At 36.7% G+C, this 25,029-nt stretch overlaps 1 protein-coding gene across 7 annotated transcripts in view; it reads right to left on the reverse strand.

Moving 5' to 3' along the window:
* Positions 1–25,029, reverse strand: part of LOC149802451 (cell adhesion molecule CEACAM2-like) — a 134,352-nt gene that overhangs the window by 98,076 nt on the left and 11,247 nt on the right. For 5 of the 7 annotated variants that reach the window (XM_089951676.1, XM_089951675.1, XM_089951679.1 and 2 more), the window contains exons 1-2: positions 5,760–6,164; positions 3,673–3,751 (exon numbers count right to left, since the gene is read on the reverse strand). The exons of 1 other annotated variant lie outside the window; for it this stretch is intronic. In XM_089951676.1, the coding sequence (XP_089807802.1) occupies positions 3,673–3,751; positions 5,760–5,762 (82 nt within the window). In that variant the 5' untranslated portion in view covers positions 5,763–6,164. Of the gene's footprint in view, positions 1–3,672; positions 3,752–5,759; positions 6,165–25,029 lie in introns of those variants that run through there. One more of the 7 variants, XM_089951677.1, reaches the window with a different exon arrangement.

The following is a 25,029-nucleotide window of genomic DNA, read 5'->3' on the forward strand; positions in this document are numbered from 1 at the left end:
AATCAAGGTTATGCCACAACTTATGACATTAAATTAAACAGTGCCTATATATTGTTTTGCGGAACATGAGTTAATATCAAGGTGACAAATGAACATCACTTGCCGTTGAACAGGGACAGGTTGCTGAGATATCCTGTTCCTGAGATATCCTGTTTATCTTTGGGAGGTATTACTGAAACTGAAGCCACAGAACCATATGTCTGACATTTTGTCAAAAATGGGGTCTTTATGAGAAAATGAAGACCACATGAAGTACCTGCTGATGACGAGAGGTCAGTGAACTATAACATTGTAGTTCCAAAATCATACAGGCAGGGAAGTCTTAGTTTGGCCCATGAAAATTCCTTTGACTGATCATGTGGGGATCTATAAGACGTATCACAAGATCTTAACTCACTTTTATTGGCCAAACATTAAAAGTGATATTTGTAAATACTATAGATTTTTTCATACTTGTCAAATGGTAGGAAAACCCAATCAGAAGATATTTAAGACTCATCTGCAACCTATTCCTGCATTTGACGAACCATTTAGCAGAATAATGGTAGATTGTGTCGATCCCTTACCTAAGACCAAGTCAGGCAACCAATACTTGTTAACCATGTTTGTGCGTCGACAAGATTCCCAGAGATAGTTCCTTTGAGGAATATTAAAACTATAACATTAGTGAAAGCTTTGATGCATACAATATTTTTCGCATGTGCACTGACTATAGAAAGGCGAGTAGTCTGACTAAAACAGATTCATTTCCATTGCCAAGACTCAATGACTGCATTGATAAAATTAGAAATGCAAAAGTATGTCACTAAATTTGACCTTCTAAAAGGATTCTGGCAAATTCCATCGCCGAAAAGGGCAAAGGAAATAAACTTTATTATAATAAACTGGTGCCGTTTTGGGATGAAACGTTCGCTTTTATTCTTAACGTTTAATGAACATGATTACATCTGGTCTAGATAATTGTGATGCTTAAATTGATGATAGCACAATAGATAAGGACTCCTGGAAAGATCGCATAGAGACAATTCGGAAATTCTTTGATAGACTCATTGTTGCAAATTCGACAATTAATTTATCCTAACGTACGTTTTCTCATGTTTGTTTAACATTTCTAGGACATATTGTGGTACATGGAGAGGTTAAACCTATAAATCCTAAGGTCAAGGCTGTCTCTGAATTATATGTGCCAGCCAGTAAAAAGCAACTGATGCGATTTTTCAGTATGACCGGATACTACCGGAAATTATGTTCCCAGTTTTACATAATTACGGAACTGCTGAAAATATTTATTGAGCAAGAAGACCAAGTTTCATGGGTCTGAATACTGTCAAGGCTTTGATAAGCCATATTAGAGAGTGCAGCAATTCTTTCGGCTCCAAATTTCACTCAATTATTTAAAATGTCTGTTGATGCAAGTGATATTGGGGTCGGTGAAGTATTGATTAAAGAAGACAAAAATGGTGTAGATCATCCAGTGTGCTATTGTTCTAAGAAATTAAATAAGCACCAGTGAAATTAATCCACAATCGAAAAGGAAGGTTTGGCTCTGCAATACTTGGAAGTGTACCTTAATTCAACTCCTTATCCGATTGATTGTGTTTGGTTAATACTTGGAAATGTACCTTAATTCAACTCCTTATCCGATTCATTGTGTTTGGTTATTACTTGGAAGTGTACCTTAATTCAATTCCTTATCCGATTGATTGTGTTTGGTTAATCCTTTAAAGTGTACCTTAATTCAACTCCTTATCCGATTGATTGTGTTTGGTTAATACTTGGAAGTGTACCTTAATTCAACTCCTTATCTGATTAATTGTGTTTGGTTAATCCTTTAAAGTGTACCTTAATTCAACTCCTTATCCGATTGATTGTGTTTGGTTAATACTTGGAAGTGTACCTTAATTCAACTCCTTATCCGTTTCATTGTGTTTGGTTATTACTTGGAAGTGTACCTTAATTCAACTCCTTATCCGATTGATTGTGTTTGGTTAATCCTTTAAAGTGTACCTTAATTCAACTCCTTATCCGATTGATTGTGTTTGGTTAATCCTTTAAAGTGTACCTTAATTCAACTCCTTATCCGATTGATTGTGTTTGGTAATACTTGGAAGTGTACGTTAATTCAACTCCTTATCCGATTGATTGTGTTTGGTAATACTTGGAAGTGTATGTTAATTCAACTCCTTATCCGATTGATTGTGTTCAGTTAATACTTGGAAGTGTGCCTTAATTTAACTCCTTATTCGATTGATTGCGTTTGTTTAATACAACTCCCATGATTTCATTGGCAAGATGAAAACAAATATCATAGATTATTAAAGTGGAGTTTGATGTTGCAGGAAAATAATAATGACTTTAGGCACGATAATGGAAAATATGAAAGTAGAACACATACTTGTAAATACGTAAGAGATTTTGTTATCTGCACGATATATATTAACACAATTCATTTCATCATAGACTTCAACACTGGAGCAACTCATCTGCGTCCAAGGAGAATCTCAAAAGTCACAAACTAATCTCATTTAAGTGTGCACATAATAAGTCTTAGGGTGAAGTCCCTTTTACTTTCCTAATAGAAGAGAATGAAGATTACATTTTTAGGAACATAACAACTATAATTCCTCTGATACATACACGCACTATTCTAAATAATTCGTCTTATATTTCTTCAAATTTTTCTTTATTAATATAATTATATTAACATTTGAAACAGCATTGGAGAAGTTATTGTGGGGAGTGCCTTTCAACATTTCCTACTATTTCTTCGCATGTTACTACTAATATGACAAAACCAAACTGGTATAACTAATATCAGACTTCATCATTGTACCAAAATTCGCATTTTCTCCATTTATGTTGATCTTCACTTTCGACGTAATACTAATAAGACTGTTTCATAGATATCCAGAAATATAATGCATGCCATATTCATTTCGTTATCTTGTAATCTCTGAATATGAAGTAGTAAGTTTAATGTGCTTGCTTCGGACACTACCAGCTTATGACAGGCAGAAATTATGAATGTTAATTGCACTATATTGTGTGGGATATAATCTGCCATTAAGCACAACCATTTAAGTGTCGTATTCATGGTTTCGGAGCCTATAGTTTGTCATAAGTTTATTGAGACCTTGATTTGATGTTCTCTATGTGTTGGGGATGTGTGTTTATGTTTAGGTGATCTGTACAAAGTGTTCTTTTCTGAGTGACCGATCATTTAATACTAGTGATCAAACACACCTTGGAAATAATATTTTACCTCATGTTTACCTCTAGGTTAAAAATTGTACTCGTGCTTCAGAAAACATTTAAAAATAGCGTATGCATGACAAAGATGAAGAGATGTTATAAGGTTCAAGGGCTTTAATAATTACCTCCCTTCAAACATGTCCACCATTTTCTGTCCCATCTTTTTATAATAAATGGATAAGGAAATATTTATTTTAAGGTGATATAAGCTTAAGTACCCAGTCTTGAAAGAATTCTTTGGTTTTTGTACCCGTGTAGCTAACCCAAATTATAACGTCCAACAACTCAGACTATAATAAACCATAGTTGACCCGAACATGACACAGACATATTATCAGGAGAGGACCATATAAATAAAACCTAACATAATCTTGTATCAGACGTGAGCATTCTATAGATTTTGAAAGTTTTGAAACTTACCACTTGATAGAAGAGTAAATAATAACCAGAAAAAAAGGCGAAAAGGGGAGATTTCCCCGGGAACATCATGTACATCTACCTGCGAATAAAAAATTTAAATAATTGTATTTTTCAACTTTAAATCTGGGATTCCAATTTAAGAGTACAGAGAATGTCTCATTACACCCATCCATCTTGTTCAATAAAGCTCTATGTGAATAATTAAATATTTTGAGCAGAACAAATATCATTCGTTGCGAAATCATTTTCTTTCGATCACAGTGATCCTGTCCCTTACATTTTTTACCACATTTTTCTTCTTCCTTCCTCAAATTGCAAGCCATTTACAACGTTTGGTCCATGTATGTCATGTGGACTTAGCAGAATTCATATTCTTTATTTCAGTCACAGTGACAGTATCTTTCGACATTTTAGAACCAAAAGTGACAAGCTTCTTTCTTACTCTTAGTGTAAGTCATTCAAGTAAGTTTGGTCCAGGTCTGTAATGCGGAACTAAAGTTAATGTGCACAAATTATGTTTTCTATAATCAAAATGACCTTGACCTTTTAGCCCTCTGACCACAAAATCAATTTGTGTTTTCCTTACCAAAACTTTAAGCGAGATATATGTTAATACTCTACTTGCTAAAAGAAATTTCTAGGAATCCAAAATAAAACTATTTTTTGTCTTTTTAACAGCTGATCATTAAAATCATCAGTGATTTCTTGAGCGTTAACAAGATTTTTATATTGGCCACTGTTATGGCCATAATTGGACGAAGGATTTGCATAGCCATAATTGGACGAAGGATTTGCATGATCATAATTGGACGAAGGATTTGCATGGCCATAATGATACGACAAATTTTTATGGCCACAATTGGACGAAGAATTGTCACCAATTGGACGTGAAACGAACTAAACACCATCGGGTCTTCTGGTGATAACTCCATGCCAATAAGATATTTCGTTAAGGAGATGTAGCCATAAATATACTTTTAAGTTAGACACCATTGCGGCTATATGTGGTTGTCAGATTTGCCAACTTTACACTTAGGTTCAAACGGACACCAAAATAAGTGAAAACTCCATGCCGATATGACTGTCCAGTCAGGAGGAGTTGCAGTAATATTATTTCCATGATGGTCTGATGTGGTGGCCATATTGGATATCCGTTAGGATCAACTAGACATAAAAATGCCTTTGGTTAACAGCCCATGTTGACATGTCTTCCCATGCGAAATGTTTGAAGTATACGGAATGATAATGGGTCCCTGTATGAACCTTAAAAAGTTCACCAATACTTTGGAACGTAAAAGCCATAGAAGTACAAATACATAGAATAAAGGATTTTGACATATCACTGAAAAAGTAGGACCATACAATGAAAGTATGTGCAATACGTTTAAGTGTGTTACCATGCCCTTCTGACAGCAGTTTTATGCTTTTCGCATAGACAATCACATTCCATAAACATCAAATCTATTACTCTCTGAGTTCAAATGAATTGCTTTCAAATATATGTGTGCAAGTGTATTTCTGTAATGGACAATGTATTGCTCTAATAAACATATTTTTGCTCCGAAAGGTAATGACCTTTGAAGTTTCTAAGTCCAGATTTAATGTACTGCTATGTAAAGCGCCACATATGAATTGTCTCGCTTAGAAAGGTACAAGCCTAAATGTATTGCACATTCATATCTCAAACTTCAAATGTTCAAGTTCATCAATTCAAATATTGAGTCGACCGTATTGCTCTGTAAAATGTCCAAGTATAAAGAATGCGAAACTTATTGAAATTTCTGTGTCCAAATATATTGGTGTTAGATATTTCAAACTCAGAATTTAGAACTATGAAAATGTTAAGCAGAAAATGTTCACATCTGTGTTGCTCTTCAAATACATTCATTCAAATACACTTTTACAAAAAGAAAATTATGCGATTTATACAAACAATCCTTTCACATGTTTAGATTAATTAATTCTGCATCTACCTATCGTCTGCAAATTATGATATTACTCTATTCTACTCATCATTCATTTACAAAATAATTATACGTCAGCTAAACGTCAATTAATAAAAATGGCACTCAATAAATAAGTTTTACCATAAAATAGAGCTGAGTTTACGATACAGGACGAAGAAGACCTGGTATGGTCAGCTTCAAGGTCACTACAATCTCATACCTGTTCTAAACCACCTCAAGTTGATCTTATTGTGTCTTTGATATCCCTTAGAATGTTCACCGTAAGTGCATGTTATATGTTGACACTACACTGGTTTAAACTGATATTTTTCACTACACTTTGTTATATAAGGGCATTTCTTGTATGCAGCCACTTTTCATATAATAGGCCCATTTAGGGCACAAAGCTACTTACACTACTTGTGAAATATATTCTTATGAAATCTCTACAGGAACACTTTTTAGAGCCCCTTATCCTATAGAAATTGGATTGGTTAACTTCCTGTTGTTATGAATCATCGGCCTATAAAACATAAAAATATAATACAGAATCGAATGTATCATATACAGGTTCTATCATCAGTATTTATCCCAAATCTATGACTAATTGATAGTGTTGTTAACAATCCTGAACTTTGGTATGTAACTATGTATCCTGACAGCAAAGACACAATATACATGTGGTTTACATTTTCGAACAGAAATCCGAGTCAAAATAGAACATCAAATCAGCAGATCAAGTCGTTGTACATGATGCATACATCCTTTTGTGTCCTTATTCAAGCAGAGTGGTAAACAACTTAAAACCGAGGTTGTCTGTTATGCGTGTGCGCACACAGTTTTTGATTAAGAACACCAGGCTCCTTAAAAGATCGTCTAACTCTAGAATGTTGCAGAGCACTTTAATGATATTTTGATTTCACTTATAAAAAGAAAAAAGTAGAAGCACTACATTTGAATCTCAATTCGTTTTTTCGAAAGTTTTCTTTTTTATCAACAGTGTAAGAATTCCAATCAAGACAATGCACTACAGTGTGTATTTATTTGATAACAAAAGCGTATGATATTATCCTAGAGTGCTTGAAAGGAAATGTGGACAGCAAATCAGCAGAAGGAGTAATGGTGAACTGGAAGAATCAATTTGTATTGATTGCTAAAGTTTATATCCGTATGAAAAGATGTCTGAGGCCTGGGCTCGTCTCATTAGTGCCAACAGAGGAATAGTTTGGCCATCTTAATTATCTTCTAAAGAAGTTTGCATACTGGAAGTGCCCAATATTAGAGTCAAGAGGTTCTCATTTTTTAAAATCATCAATTAGCTAAAACACGATGCTTGTTATTCTAAGCGGATATATTTAAGAAACTTATGAATACATTTACATATACTGACATTAAAGTAAAAAATAATTTCTGGTGATTACATTTATAATCAGAAACTCGTATAAAGATTAAATAAACATAGATTAGTGTCTTAAATTTGTATATGAAATATGTTTACATCAGGATGAATTGTTCCATACCTTAACATCAGTCTTAGGGGAGTAAATGTTTGTTGTGTTCAGAAGATATATTGATTAAATTATTCACTGACATTACAATGTGCTCATTGATTTAGGACTAAATTGATATTTTTGAATTATTGTTGATTCATTCAATGATATCTTGGATTAAATCATTGTGATACAGCAAGAATGTTAGTACATCAACATTATTCTAGATTAATGGCACATCAACACATGTAATAAAGGAAATCATTCTGAACACTGGAATTCATTTAGAATATTCTATAACTGTTGGGCTTATGATAAAACTTTTAGGACTATTTGGGATCTAACTCACAAGACTCTATGTTCCTTTCAAATTTGAACTTTTTTGTATTCTATGGCAATAGATTATTTGTTGATTTTTTTTAAATTGCTGGTTTTCGCTCTTTTGTATTACTTACTTCAATACAGAGTCGTAACACTGTCAACACCAAAACACCGTAACACAAGAACCTCTTTCCCCCGGAAGAGGAAGAAAGCTTATATAAATGGGTGAATGAGTAAATAGTATTAGGAGAATATTATTTGTCTGGAAAAACAGGAAATGAAGATCACAAGTGAGGAAGGGTGGCCCAATATTTTCCCAAATACGAAAGGAGGAAAGTATTGGTTCTATTGCTTTCTTAGGAGGCATACGGAGTTTGCTGTCCCTATGGTCATGCAGTTGCCAAGAGATTTATGTAATAATCACTCCAGAAAAAGTTCTTGTCTGCCTTAAAAAGTAGAAGGAATATAACTAAAATTATGTTTAGATCAGAACATGATCGCAGACTCAATACGTTAGTACAGTGCGCACCAGTCCGATTTTCCATTGTGTCCAAAATGTGGGAAGGTTTGTCGCTACGATTACAAAATGATGTCATCAGCTTTACTTCACAGAAAACTCATATCGCTATTTGTAAGCATGTGATTGTAGCTGGACATTAAATTAAACCAAAGGTAGTTTTTCCAGGTCAAAACTTTAAAATCTACTTGGATGGTTTGAAGATGTAACTTATGGATGTGTTATAATGTGTGGATGTTCACTGACCAATTGCTGATATAGCAAGACTGTTAGCACATCAACACATGAACGTTACCTGGTTTCGAAAAATGATTTTCAGGGAGGTTGATGCTAGAGGGTTAAAAAGACCATTTGTCATTTTACCAGCAACCTTGTGACATGAAGCTATTCAGTTCATTGATAAAGATGGAAAGCGAGCGCTGAACTAATTCTAGAACAAACATGTTGAATAAACATTGATATTATTCATTTATTGCTAGGAAAAGGTAAGGTCTTACTAGACAGATTTTGATGAATTTTCATAGGACAGTGGCAATCCAGAAAAAAAATCATATTACAATCACAATAAAATAAAAGTTACAGTAGAGTTTCGTAGAAAGCATGCATGTAAGATTTTAAATAAGGTACTCAGGTTCGCTTCTGGTACAACTGATAGCTTTTACACTGATACAACATAACCCCTCATTTATAGTGTTTATTTCCGACGGTCAAGTGGATAATTTGGTTTCCTCTCCTCTGACTAGGCGGTTCAAGCAAACAGTATATAACTTATGTTTGACTGAAGTTCAGTGTCATTATAACATATACGTTGCAATACCCTCAACCCCTCGATCTTGATATATCTACAGCAATAGCAATTATGCATTAGCACGTACACTGTGTTTAATATTTCATTTCAAGACTAAGTACCGCATTTGATTTCCAAAGAGAGTCACCGAAAACTATTCCATTTTCAAGCAAAGCTACAAGTAGTTGTACACCACACAGAGTTAGTTTCTGAGCAAATTTGTAATCACAATGCTCGTGGTAATTATTAATTGTATGACAAATGGTTATAAAAATACGAAAATGTCATGTATGACCAATGTACTAAAGTCTTTCATAACCAACCACTTCAGGAAACGGTTATAACTATTTTATTTTCCTGTCTAGGAACTATATTTGCTCTTATACTTCTTCTTCTTCTTCTTGTCTTGATATGAATCTTGCAATATATTCGTGACTAAAATTGCACGTCGATATTTTGTCACCAAACATTATGTTTTGTTAAAAGATATTATGTTCTGAAAGCTGTTTTGGTGTCTCCGATCTGTGACGTTTCTGCGGTACCTCAACCCTAAAATATATGTTTACTGTATTAATCGATGTAAGAATATTGACGAATAAATACAAGCAATTCTTACCGGTCTTTTAAAAACAGTCATTAATTCATTAGTTTGACAAAATGCAGAATCTGATGCATTTTTTGTATAAGTTAAATTTGAAAAATGTTACAACTCTAAAGTTATTTTAAATTTATGAACATGTTTTTATGTATGCGTTACGCGTTAACTTGACGCGTTAATATATCATTGACACATAATGGAGGAAACATGCATGCAAATCAAAGGGGTTTTTTTGGGGGGGGGAAATATACAGTGGAAAAGATATACGGGTCCTTTTGCTAAACATAAGTCAGTATTACATGAGTGAAATGGCTTAGTCACTCGTGACAATAGAATGTTTCCCACTTTCTCTCGCAAAATATATTTAATACAAAACGTTGAATCCTCTGTACCTCTTTACATGTGGGAATATTTCTACTCTTGGCTTAACTTAGAGTGCAAATACTTAACGTGGAGATAATCTACCGAAATCGTCAGCTCTAAAATTATTATGTCACTGAAACTTTCCTAGCAGCAATCTCATTTAAATCTTGATTTTTGTCAAATATATTCTCAAAGTTTCTCCTGCAAAAACCATGCAAAGACAAAAAGTACAAGTCTAAATCTGTACTATTCTCTTTAAGCAGAAACACGAGCCGCTATTAGGGGGCACTGGTGATAACGATTGGCAAATTTGGACATTCAAAACAGATGATTATTACAAAACGAAATGGTATCTATGTAAACAGGAAAATGATTGATTTCTGACTATTCGTTTCACTAATTAGGTAGTGCGTGTATTCCTGCCTCCTCGTAATTCCATCGTTCGACACTGCTCAGTCAAGATTGTGTGCTTTTGACCGTTAATTAGAGATATTTTAAAATTTTAGTTGTCTCCTTCCAGAAATAAACAGTTTTTGTTAAAGTATTGTGTCATTCGGTCAATAAATATGCTACAGGAATTTGGCATAATGGTGAACCACCGCATCAAAATTACAGATTTAGAGTAAAACGAATCAGGCCTGAATCGGTTCCATGTATATTAACATTCTCACTTTCAGAAATGATGTAAATAGCTTTTCCGTTTCGGAGATTTTAATTTGTTACAACAGTCTGATAAGGGTCATCAAATCTCATTTTCACCTACAAAATTAATCTACTTACTATAACTAACAGATTTAGAAAAAAGTACTTGAGCATCAATAGTAAGGGGCACATTTAGGGTCCACTGGAGGCCTTTGTTGAAAATATGTCACAACAAACGAGGAGTTTACGGTGAGAAACAAGAGATCGTCATTTTTAAAGAAAATTTTGTGTTAGTGTAGCATGAGACGAAGGTCTGCACTCGAACAGAAATTACATTATGTAATAGATTTATTTTATGAGGTGAACCTGCTGTAACACTGTAGCATATTTGATATATTTAGAGAAAATGTGTTTGTGCTCTAAATTAGTTACCGTATTATATTATCTTTTTCTTCATAAATATACTAACATAACACAGTTATCGCCATTCCAACACCAATTTCTTTATTATCAACACCAAGTTATGTGCCATCCAAACGTTACTTATTTCATATCAAAAATATATATATCATCCACCAACTATTTATGCACTATTCATACCCTGTGCAGCACTCTCCACCAACCAATTATCCAGTATCAACACCCAGTTATAAACTCTCAGTCAATCGCTATCTAGGTACCATGTTATTCCCCTAAAAAATAAAGTTCAAATATCAGCCTCCTTGTATATTATTCTTACCCTTCACTACTCTCCTATTGCAGATAAAACTGCATACCATTCACACAACGTGGGGTTTTAAAAAAGCAATATATAATGCCTTTTGAATCCCTTATCAGTAAAACTAAAATTATGTTCCTACCTACTTCAACCCCTATTTTAAACTAAACTAATATCCCATTTAGGCTGTTAAAGAACTCGTAGAGAGATTGAAACAGAGAAGAGGGCGATAAAGAGGCATCTTAAAACGGAACAGTAGCAAATAAGATCAAAATCTAAATAATTATGCAGCAAGGTCAAGAGATAGGAGTGTTGTAATTGTAGTTGCTCTTAACTAAGGGGGACGGTAGATGACTGGGTACTGGTAGTAGATGACTGGTTGATAATTGGTAAATCGCTGGAAGTGGATAGTTATTAATTGGCTTGCTGGATAGTAGATGACTGAATGTTGAAAAAAATGAATGGCTGCGGGATAATAGACAACTAGATGCAGGATATTATATAACTCGTGTTATAACGTTTATCAATCAGCCACATCCTTCTTCCTAAAAATATATTATTTCATTTAGAATGCGAACAAACTCACATTTTTACTTTTCCTTATTTGAGCCCTTTCTTTCCTCACTGTATTACTAACGCCTTATTGTCCAAACGAAATGTTTATTTTCTTCTTACTTATCGAGTATTTCTAAAGAACAACTAGCCCGAGTATTCCGAAAGAATAACCAGCCTATGACAGAAATTTATGCCCTTATTTACAGAGGCCTTCATCTTTGGAGGCATTCGTGTTCACAGATAGTTTTTTATGAAATTAAATTGTTATTTTGTTATTGTGAAATACCTTTCAAACTACATTTGTAATATTTATTTGCAGGACTCATATATGTGTATGTATGTATATATATATATATATATATATATATATATATATATATATATATATATATATATATATATATATATATATATATATATATATATATTTATTTATTTATTTATATGGGGGAAATGATTATTGTGTGAATGAATGCGTTGTCCTTAGTTTGATTAAATGACGATTGTTTGTGGTATGATTGCTATTTACAGACCCCATAATTGAGAAATGCAGTTGTCTTTAGCATTTTGGAAATAAAGAGGAAAGAACGAATTTAAGTGGAACTCGTCAACAAGTGTAAAGTTTTCGAACTTAAAAAGTAGAACCAAGGCATACGCGGATATAATGGAACTAAATATCACTGAAAATTTATTATATGTGTCGTCCTTTATGAAAGTTTGGTCATTAAAATGTTGTTTGTTTTTAATCCTTTGTGCAAACTGACTTCAGTGTACTCAAATAAGATTTATTACGGATTCAGTTTGCACATACAGTGATAACCCTTGGATAGACATTCCATCTACTTATCTTAGTGTAAGCATTATCTTTAGGGCAATATGGTTTATATAAGGAGAAAGGTGGGGTTGTACCCTGGAGAAAGTGTGGATTTAACATGGGGAAATTTAACATAAGTGTGACTATAGCGAGATAAAGGAAATCTTAACATAGGCTGGGCCTGTATACGGACGAGGAAAAGTTAATTGATTGGGTCTGTATAGGGAAAAAGGGAATTGAACATAGGGATGTATGGTGACAATGGAGTGGGACTGTCAAGGGACAATATGCATTATACAGAGGAGATGTCATTGTACTGGACACTGGCAACAATGTTGTAAGGGGCTGACCTCAATCGGGAGGAACAGTGTGGCAAGCGGCTGATCTGAATACGCGTTATTCTAGGAACAAATAGAGACATGGACATAGAGACGTGGTTAGAGACAGGGTTAGAGACATAGACAGAGACATAGGCATATCACACATACATATACAAACCAAACAAACAAACAAATAAGCGTACGTGCGCACACAAACACACATAGACACACACAAACACTACTTTTGTAGTTTAGAGACAAGTGGTTTTGTTAAGGAAAAAAGCAAACACACACAAACACACAAGCACACAAACGTACGCGTGCACACATACACACACACAAACACACCATCACTATTTTTGTCTCTATAATCTCCCTACAATGTCCCTAAATTTGTCTCTATAATGTCCCTTTTCTATGTCCCTAGGTTAGACACAGGGGTAGAGACATATATAAATGGACATATTACACATAGATTTATGAACAAATTCTAAAAAAGGAGAGAGTGACAAAGCGCAGAAGAAGTCTATGAACTTTTTAAAGTGTTGTGTTGTGGTATTGGATTGTAATTCTTTACAGAGAATAGATCAATAGATAAATGTAAGTATCTTTTGGTTTTCATTTTTATATTATAATAACAAGGACATATGAACATAAATCTATTATACAAAAGCTTACTAACATTTTTCTTAGACAAAGAGAGAATAGATATCTTTTCGAGGCAACGAATTGGCTTTGAAACGGGTTTTTGGTTTATTCAGTTAACACAATTCAGATAAGAGAGGACATTGCATAAATCTTCTTCTCTTCCTCAAATTTCATCTGAACCCTGTATCTTAGATTAAGACTCGCTTCAGTCAGCCTTGTCTCTCGAGATAGATCCTTCTTTTCCAAAGGGCTGTCTCTGTCATCTGGGTAATTGCCCATAATGATCTGACACACATTCGATAGTCCGGGTTGAACAACATTGACGATAAGAGGGTAGACGATTGTACGTTAGTCAAAATCTTGTGAGGAGAACAGGTGAATGGAATGAAGTGAACCGCAGTGGAAGTGCGGATCGAAACGGATTGAGTTCATTCACCAATCCAAACACGCCATACAAAATTTAGTCACAGTGCGGAAATTGTCTTCCAAACCGAAGAGAGCTACCTAGGACGTCACATTTCCTATATATTGGCGCTAGCGTATGTGCAAAATGAATCAATGCGACAGAGCTAGAACATGAAACTAAGAAGACGATGAATTATGGTGCAACGGCTGTGGAGACTAGGAGTGATGGTATTGCAGCGGCTACTAAAACAACCACAATCCTACTTCCGAAAGAGAAGAATGGGATTTAGCGGATTTGCTCTCTTCAGAAGAATCTTATTCGGTACCATCACCTTCTCCACTGTCTTCTTCCCTACCGACCGCTCCGGTTACCTAGTGGTTAGAGAGTCCACCTCGATCCCCGGCCGAGTCATACCAAAGACTTATACAAATGGTACTAACAGCTGCCATGCTTGGCGCTCAGCATTAAGAGGTTAGTGCTAGGACTGGTCGGACTGGTGTCAAGATAATGTGAAGGGGTGGGACATCATGCTACATGTCTGCGGCAAGATGCCCCAGTGCTAGACATCACTATAAACTGCCACGCTGTAGACATCGTAGCATTATGACTGAAAAATTTTTAAAACTACGTTAAAAAATCCAAATCACACACACACACACACACACACACACACACACACACACACACAAACACACACCTTCCTTACCGTACGTCGATGATTTTATATAGAGGCAGAAGAAGAGTTAGAGAAAATGTTTGCAACAGCAGAAAGAAGTAGAATAAGTCTTTTTCATTCAGCATCAACACCAAGAAGAAGAGGCAAGACGAAAACGACAGGAATAAGAAGAAGCAGACAAGAAACAAGATCTAGGAGTAATGAAGTGGGACACTAGAGCGACAATGGGAATTAGCATTACAGAGACCCCTGGGCAAATATAGCGACAATGGAAATTTAACATGGAGAAATATCGTGGGCAAATATAGCGACAAGGGAATTTAACATGGAGAATAAATCGTGGGCAAATATAGCGACAAGGGGAATTTAACATGGAGAATAAATCGTGGGCCACTCTAGCGTCAAGGGGAATTGAATATGGAGAAAAATCGTGGGACTGTCTAGCGTCAAGGGAAATTGAACATGGTGGGATTGTCTAGGGACAATGATGGTAGAGGGTCAAACACAACAGAGACAGAGACATACCTACACTAGTACAAGCGTGAGATTTATATATAAAGCATTACCAAGACCTGAAATCTTGCTGGGGTGTTCAAAAATTTGCATAATTGTAATGATGCTATAAATAGCTATAATCAAGGAAATGCTCAACGACAAAATGGATGTGACTAAAAGTAAGGCTAAAATAACGAAATTGTCCCAGAATTTAAAGGAAAATAAACATATCCCCGAAAATTAAGTTACAATGGTTTAGACTAAAATGGATAAAATTAGTAACTACTTACAATATCAACTTCTGTGACGATCGTGGATAAATACCTATGTATCTATAATCAGCTGAAATTCCTATGAAATCCCACTATCTATTTATAGCTCCAACTTGTGGGTTTTTCCTTTGGAAAATCCCACTATCTTTTTATAGCCTCAGCTTGAGTGACGTTCCTGTTTATGAATTCTAGTATATATGTATAGCTACAAAATGTGGAAATCCCCAAGTCGATATTTATAGTCTCAAAATTTCCATCGTCAGTGACGTCACTGTACTGAACACTAGGGGATAAATGGCAACAGTGTTGCAAGTGGCTGACCTGAATACGCGCTACTGTAGGTAGGTAGGTAGAGTGTACCTGATAGGGATAAAGTGAGTTTTATAGGGACAAACAGAGACCAATACACACACACACACACACACACAACATACGCGCGCAGACTCACACACACACACACACACACACACACACACACACACAGGGAAGAGGAAAAAACAAACCCCAAATAAACTATCCACACAAACGTACGCGAACGCATACAAACCCCAAATATACTATCAACACAGAGTGAAGAAGAAAAAGTTTTTTGAAAGCACCTAAGCCCTCACCTGCAATGATCAACTCTGCCAAAAACCTACACCCCACCCCCCACTCCCAACATTACAAAACCCATTTAACCCGTTATTTTATGGCATCAGTGTGTGATTTAGGAAATGTCAAGACACAAAATGATGGATGAATAGACTAACTATTGTTTACGGACTTGCATGCCTAAAGAGCGTGCGTGAAGGAAAACATCCTTCCATTTCAATTCTAACTAAAACATGATCCAGAGGGATAGAGAGAGGTGAAAGAGCACAATTTCATAAAGTGTGAGTAGAAACAAAACACGCCATCCTTATTATACAATGTCAAGACCAAGAGACACTTACGTTTTCTTTCTGGTCTATTCTCTTTTAGAAGGTAGTATGAAATTTCACATCAGGGCCAACGCATCCGCTCACATTGTCAATTTTTTCCATTTCCATGTTTTTACTGGCACAAGTTCTTCATCATCTTCAATTTCTTCTTCTTCTTCTGAATCCCTCTTCTCTGTTTCGTCTTGTTTCTGTTTCTTCTCTTTTCTCGTAGGGCACTCTGAATTACAGTGTCCTTTCTCCTGGCAACGATATTAGGTATCTTGACTTTTGTCTCTCTTTCTTAGACGAAGCAGGTATTCTGGAGACAAATACTCATTTACCTTTGCAGATATAGCAAACTTCATTAGTACACACTTTCGTATGACTCTCATCAAATCAACGACCAAAATAGTAAGTTTTGTTGCCACTTTCGCCTGTGAATTATGCTTTCGTATGACTTTTAGCAAATATTTGACCAGCAGGTCGATCTGTGCTGACTCTTCCATCTTCTTGATCGTTTGAGAGTGGAATGAATACTCTGACGCTAAGATATTCTCCTTATATACAGGGACCTGCTGCGTATGAAACCTAGTCAAATGTAATTTTGCAATAAGATGAAACGATTTCATTGAGGAAGTAAAAGTCAATGATGTACCGTATCGCCTCACACAAAACCTGAAGTGTTAGCTCAGATCCGTGTCAGCGATTTCGAAGACGACATAACTGAGCTTTCATCAATGCTCTCCAATTATGCCACAAAACCACGAGTCCTGATTCACGCCAAAAGAAATTTCGTTCGGTCCGTAAAAAATAGTATCACATCTGAGAAACGCAAAAACGAACTTCCAGAAAACTGAGAACGACGGCTTACACCTACAACGTGAAATGTATGAGTTCAAGTAGTGCGTAAAACTTAGTCAAGTTAAACTTTTATAGTCAAGACGAAACGATCTCTTTTCGAAGAAGAAAGCAGACACCAAGCGACAATGGCGATCCGTGTCACACAACACTTTTCAAAATGTATATGATCAGAGGTTTGTTCTAGCGATCTGCATGGTTAAATTAAATGTTGATGTATTTTGCAATAAGACGGACACAATCGCCCATGGAACCATTGTTCGTGCATTAGTTTAATTTTTTTTAAATATTTTTTTATATAAATCGCCTATAGGATAGACCCAGTAAAGCATGGCCATTCTCGTCACTGTGTGAATAGCTACTCAAGTCAATTCGAAGTGAACGCGGTAAGAAAATAAGTATAGCCAATGAAATGGCTTACAACGGGTGATGCTTTGTTTTGTTCTAGGACTGTGTGGCATAATAATCCCTATGTTCTTGCGTTGTTACCATTACAGTGCAGACAGACTGAAATGTGAACTTACAAGCCCTCTTTGTGTGTGTTGTACCATTTCTTCTTACCACATCAAAATACTGAGCGTCACAGTATTGGTTCGCGTTTTCAAGCTGACCATTTTTTTTATATCTCACTTAAACATTTTAACATAAACGCTCACACTCACATCGGTAGAGTCGGAACAGACATGTTACAGTATTGAGGGGCATGTTATCTTTTTTTCTGTTTTTTTTTTCTTCAAACTAATGAATTTGGGGTTTGTATGAAGTAAAGAACCGAAAGTACAGTGAATCTCAAGGATGATGACCCAGTCTGTCTGTCTATTGATGCGTGTATTTACTTAAGAAGAAATATGACCTCTAAAGCACAAAGAGATACGGCAAGCATGATTAGAATGAACATAACGATGTTTTCCTTCACGCCCGTGTAATTTAGAGTTTCAATCCTCTTTGAAGACAAACTTGGTCTCCTTTTGTAGGGCTTGAAATAATAAAAAACCTGAAAAAATCTTAAGCACTTTGCTATAGATAATTTCATCAACAGACTAAACAACATAAATACCGTTACAACACTAGAAAGCCTTAAATCTTCTATCAAAAAGAAATGCATCAAAAAATTAAAGATTAACGATAACTAACCAATGAAACCGAATTTAACAAAGGCAGTGGCATGTGAAGAACTGTCTCTCACTTTGGAAAGGTAGGCGAATGTACTCTGTCATGCACCATCAACTTGAAAAAAAATTATAAACAGAGAGAAACCTGAATTCAAAATTCAGTTGTTTTTTTCTTCAAAGTTGTTTCGTTTCTTTTTTCTTTTTTTGGAACAAATCTAAGCACTAATATAGAGTGGAAAAGGGAAAATGCACATACAAGCTTTGATATTTCTGAAAAAATGAGGGGATATTCCTAACGTTCATAACGACCTATGGACTTGGACTTGTCTGTGACTTATCCACAAAACAAGATGTACATATTTCTGGTCAAGCTGCAAGTGTGTGCGTGTTTTTGAAAATGGTAAAAATGGGATATACAATTTTCTCGTGACACTTATAAAGTGAAGAGTCTGTGCAAGTGTCAAAAGCCAAAGTCATATAAGTTTTGTATTTTGTACGGCTTGTAAAGATTTCCACTTTAGAAAATGTGAAGTATCACAAGTTATTATCACAAACAGAAGTGGAACATAGGGGCTTGCAAGAAAGAAAATAACCCAGACAGTTGGTGTCATCAAGAGTGCTAGAGACGGTACCCGAACTTGCTTGCTTGCTTACTTGAATTAAAGTGATTTTCGCTCTAATGGAGCATATATCACTGGTTTAATAACGCACCGCGTGATTTTTAATTACTCCTGGGGAAGGAAAGAGAGCCTCATCTTCCAGGCTTTTATGTACTCACAGACTACTTTTAAGTTTAGCCACTCAGGTGTAGGACTAACTAGTCCTTAACAACCTGACTGAAAGGCTTTAAACATGAATGGGAATAGTCTCACCACACACTCATTTTTCTGTCCGAGCGTGGTAAAGGAGGAAAAAGGTGTTCAAAAAGACAGCCACGGGTGTTAAGTACTCAACAAAACGCTAGCCCGTACTTATTTCAAATCAAGTCAGGTTTTTCCTAATGGACAGTAAAAAGTAAGAATAATGTGTTAACCACTTGTGGAATTAGTTCAAATCTAACGAGTGTGTTAAATTTCCTACTTCCTAACATATCTATCTAATATTAGTACTTAGTGTACATAACAATAGCCATACTGATCTTATTTAAATTATTATGTGTAAGAGACATATACCAGTTTGGTCACTGTTATGTTTAAAAAGTTAAGTTTGTTGCGGTGTTCCAATGCGTCAAGTTTGTTTCGAGAAGAGTTTAGCCAAGGAGGGATACCAAGCCAAATATGGTTCCCTATTTAACAAAAAGCAATCTTTTGGAGCCCTAAAAAAGGTTGGTTTTGTTCTATTAGAAGGTAACACGTCTCTCTTTTGCTTTCACGTTCTTTCCCGCACTCCTAGTCTCATGATTCTTGATATCAGGAAATGCGTAGCCATGATGGGCGGCAATGTAAGCAGCGGCTTCTACCAGTTGACTCAGGGGGTATCCACTGTAGGTTTGTCTGTAGAATTGGGGAAGAACTCTGACCCTAATCCCCATTGCGAAGGTCTTGGTTTAAAGGTGTCTAGAGATTTGTAGGCAACGTATTGTATGGCTCTAATAAACTGCCCTGCTTTGTTGACGTCATACAATGCTTGATCTAGTCCCATTTCGGTGTACTTCTCAACGAGGGTCAGCGTCCCCCTTTTCCTCCTCAACCGCCTCAATTTCCTCTTCTGGTTCTGATACTAATTCTTTAGTTGAGGAAGATAGTTTCAAATCCGCTGCTATGGTGTCTGTCGCTTTTATTGTTGTTGTGGTTGTTCTTTCAGCTGAGATTGCCTGTAGTATCGGAGTGAGAAAAGAACGTTGTTGTTGTTGTAGGGTTTAACGCCATTTTTCAGCACGCGATAGGCTATACATGGTGGCCAGTATTAATGGTGGAGGAAGAACCCGGGAAAAACCCGGAAAGAACCACCGACCCACGAGAAGCTACTGGCAAGCTTTCTCACATACCCACATTAGCCGAATCCGAGACTCGAACCCACGCAGACAAAGGTGAGATGACAGTGATCCGTAACGGAGAGCGCTTTAGACCACTCGGCCACTCGGGGCCCCAGAAAAGAACGTAGTGCCTCCAATAATTACATTTGAGTTTGCCATACCGTTTGTCTAACATAATTGGCCCTTTGTTTTGCCAGCACTCTTTCCGGGGCAGGTTGTTTGTTAGGTATAGTCGGCTGTTGACTAGATGTTATTTGTGTTCTCGAGGTGGGTGGAGTGCTAACTGGCTAGGTCTGCATTTCTTGCTCCCGTTACTGTTGCGTATATTTCTTCCCTCCACACCGAGTTCTGGGCCTAATTCTTTTAATTTCGTTGTACCCGAACTTACATTATCCATATTATCACCAACAAAAAAAAACCCGCACAAACCTAAAAGAAACACTCACTCACTTTTTTACAGAACATTACTATTTTTAAAATTTTGATAAGCGACGGAAACGAAGGATTTAGAGTCGCACTTTCTAACCAAGATAAAGAAATCATGTGATGACAGACTCACTTCTGTATTTTTTCTTCTAACTGACTAACACATCATAGGCAATGGAATGTTATTTCTTTTCGAGAATATGGGGTAGCCCTGAAAATTTTTCTGGAACTTGAAGCTATGGCGATCGCTTCGGTTATAAGATGGCGGCCTCCTCTGACGACAGGCTTTCTCACAGGATAAGGTCTGCTTCTTCGGAAAAGAGAAGAAGAACTCTTTGGTGTCGATACAACTGTTGACAAAGCCTCTGTCAGGTTCGTGCTGCTGTTGCTGCTCTCTCTGCTGTTTATAAAGTCTGTACTTCTCCATCCATTATTCTTTCTCCTTCTTGAATTCCTCCTTGAAGAGCTCTTCTTTCAGGTCTTCAGTGACTTTCAACATTATGATATTGTCTATCTCTTCAGGTCTCGGTATCAGACTTGTCATGACCCTATGCAAATTCACATAGGCTTCGTTCAACTTGGCTAATCTTGAGCACATCTTCGTAGGAAGATGAGTTAACAATGGATGGGCAGACTGGAGACCGCCCCGTTTTTATGGTCAAAGCGCGGACGTGAAGGAAATCATTACTACACGGTTTTCGAGCCGGAACGTTCAAATAGTGTTATGGGAGGGATAGAGAGAAGTCAAAGAGCATGAATCAAGATTCCTATAGCCAAACAAACCACAAAGGCATTTTTTTTCTTCAAAACACAACATTATTTTATTCATACTAACAAACAACTCTAACATTTTTTTAACAATAATCCAACACTATAACATCAAACATTTTTAAAAAAATGACAAACATTTTTTTCAATTCACACTCTACTTTAAACAGGGCTGACAACGTTGTGAATGAAATTGTGATTTCCACTGTTGGAAATCATTAGGCCATTGATGGACACTACGTTTCCTAGCTTGAGACAAAAGATAAGCATAATGGTCACAAAACCATCGATCTACTTTCACATCGTTTCTAGAAGAAGAACGAGGATCAAAATGAGTCACTAAATGTTCTAAGGAATAGCCCAGGCTACGATGATGCAGAAAATACACACAATATTGTCCACACACCAAGGAATCTGTGCCTTGTAATTTCACATTATTGAATCGGGTGGTCTGAGCATTTCTTCTCATAAAGTCGATGATATCGTCTTCCAAAGGGGGCAATCCGTACGAATCGAAATATTCCACACATCCTTCTTGAGGAAAGTAAACGGCTACCCAGTGGGTTCCTGGGAGATGACTGTCGTCCGTGTTGATGACATAAGCTTGATGGTCTTGAGGTTTGCGATGAGGGAGTTCATCTTTAGCACAGACGACAGGATTCCAAGAAGCCGTATACGAACTGTGGTTCAAAAGGTAATAAAGTTCCCAGGTATCCATTGTTTTGTGCGTTTTTTCTTCTTCTTCTTCACAAGTAATAATAAGTCATCAATTCGATCCTGACTTTTTGCTTGAAAATGTCTGACAAATAACCGTTTCTTCGTTTCGTGTCCTCACTCTGATTCAGGAGAGCTTCGATACGATCGATCTTTTGAGTGGTTAATGGTGGGCAAGAATGTTCACGCAAGTCTTTATACCACTGATGTAACACGTCTTCGTCCGAGATGAGACTCCAAGCTTCGTCCAGATATTCGTCCAATTTTTCTTCTTGACTCAGCATCAGACATTTATCGTGTTGAATTTGACTGGGATGATCGTCATGACATCCATAGCAATCTTTCTTGATCAGTTCCTTAATTTTTTTCTGTCAAGACTATAGCATAGCAGGAAACTAAATGTGCTTCCTGTTCTGACCATCTAGACTTCATCATGATGACTTCTTCGTCTTTGTCTTGGGGTTCTCCTTCCTCAGGATCTTCACATTCCATGTCCAAAGAATCCCTACTATACAAACATTGATAAAAGTCTTCCATGACTTATAATAGTCTAGAATGACTTCTCTCAAACTGTTGGTTTATATCGTATTGTCCAATTCAGCATACAGGATGACGTTCACCGTATTATCTGCGCGTAGATTTTCTGCAAACTGAAATTCCACACGCATCTGGTCGGATTTTATAGGGAGAAAATGTCCCTCGTCGATGTCTTGACTTACAATTCGTTAGAGAACCATTTTCGAAAATGGAGTTTCACTGTAACTTTCCCTTTGGTGAATGGAATATTTTGTCCCAGATCTCCTTTTATAGCAATGTTGACAGTGTCTAAATACGACTTACTGACGGGCAAATAGTGAGGATGTACAAATTCACGGTGTACGTGATAGGTGTTTGCACCTGCCTGGTCATTGTTTGTGGTACTATCCACTTTGAAAGGAATGACACGCAGTAACGGCACAGAGGTGTGTCCCACCACGTTGTACTCCACCACATCGGAATACACAAAGATCAAATTAAGTCCTTGGTTCAGTTCTACCGGGTTTCCAAAAGCTCTGTAAAAATCCATATTACTTTTGATCTTGGGGCTCATATTGTTTGCGACCATTTCTGCATGTCCACCCAAAATTTCAAACAAACTACCATTGAACCTGAGGGACAATGTGTCCGTATCTTGAAATTTGATCACGAGACGATGAGCCACTTTATGGTACTCAATCTTCACACTTTTTTTGGCTCTGTTCAGTGCTTTGCCAAAGGCTAAGTTGAACCTGTCCGCAATAGTGTCCACCAAATGTTCACCACTAAAATAATAACCTGAAGGAATTTTCAAGGTGTAGATAATGAAGGCTGGATTGCTGGCTGGTCTTGTGTCTCCTAAAAACCCGATTTTGTTGATTTCTTCCTCCAATTGGGCATTCAGGATTTCCACCTCGAAAGTGTTTTGCTTTTCGGTGATGTTTTTGATTTGTGTTGGGTGAATGATTTCCACTAAAGCCACTTCCCAATGGTCTGAGGTAATTTGACCGTGTAACAGCACAACGTGTTCTTGGGAAACACCTCTATGGAACTATCACTGGGTAAGGTTAAGTAAAATTGGTTGTTATTCCTTATAATTCCAGAATTTTGTGGCTCTCCGAGGCGATACTGGAAGTTAGAGGAGTGTCTCCGCCCAAAATTGGGTTGTTGTTGTTGTTATTGGAGTGGTGACTGGCACTGGACACAATGTTCCAGTGGTTCCCGTTCGAAGAGAATTTCAGGGAGGGATTGGGAAGCAGGTAGCCGATGCATCTGCTCAATAAAATGGTCCACAAGTGTTTGTCTCCTTGTTGCAAACTCAAATTGGCAATGGCTGCACCGATGACACAATAAACCACGAAGGTTTGGCAGAAAAAGACGATTTGCGTTTTAGGCACACGTTTTCCATACCACACCCACAAGGGTTGTGTTTGTAAATCTTGCAGAGAAGAATTGGGTGAAGGAATGATCGCAGTAGCTGAATCTGTGTGAAAGGGCATGATGGTCACTTCTTTTTATAGTGCGAAGCGTCGATGCAAGAATGAAAACTGGGTGGATATCCTTTCCAACGTACTTTCACTTCTTTGACACGTCGTTTGCCCACTTTACGGTTTCTGCGTTTGACAATGCCTTTGATGTCGTACACGTCGTCTTTTTTGGTGACACGACTTGATTTGAAATAAGTACGGGCTAGCGTTTTGTTGAGTACTTAACACCCGTGGCTGTCTTTTTGAGCACCTTTCTCCTCCTTTACCACGCTCGGACAGAAAAATGAGTGTGTGGTGAGACTATTCCCACTCATGTTTAAAGCCTTTCAGTCAGGTTGTTAAGGACTAGTTAGTCCTACACCTGAGTGGCTAAATTTAAAAGTAGTCTGTGAGTGCACAAAAGCCTGGAAGATGAGGCTCTCTTTCCTTCCCCAGGAGTAATTAAAAATCACACGGTGCGTTATTAAACCAGTGATATATGCTCCATTAGAGCGAAAATCACTTTAATTCAAGTAAGCAAGCAAGCAAGTTCGGGTACCGTCTCTAGCACTCTTGATGACACCAACTGTCTGGGTTATTTTCTTTCTTGCAAGCCCCTATGTTCCACTTCTGTTTGTGATAATAACTTGTGATACTTCACATTTTCTAAAGTGGAAATCTTTACAAGCCGTACAAAATACAAAACTTATATGACTTTGGCTTTTGACACTTGCACAGACTCTTCACTTTATAAGTGTCACGAGAAAATTGTATATCCCATTTTTACCATTTTCAAAAACACGCACACACTTGCAGCTTGACCAGAAATATGTACATCTTGTTTTGTGGATAAGTCACAGACAAGTCCAAGTCCATAGGTCGTTATGAACGTTAGGAATATCCCCTCATTTTTTCAGAAATATCAAAGCTTGTATGTGCATTTTCCCTTTTCCACTCTATATTAGTGCTTAGATTTGTTCCAAAAAAAGAAAAAAGAAACGAAACAATTTTGAAGAAAAAAACAACTGAATTTTGAATTCAGGTTTCTCTCT

The sequence above is a fragment of the Sinohyriopsis cumingii genome, chromosome 3 (assembly GCF_028554795.1).
Source record: "Sinohyriopsis cumingii isolate HCF-2022 chromosome 3, ASM2855479v2, whole genome shotgun sequence".
NCBI lineage: Eukaryota > Metazoa > Mollusca > Bivalvia > Unionida > Unionidae > Sinohyriopsis > Sinohyriopsis cumingii.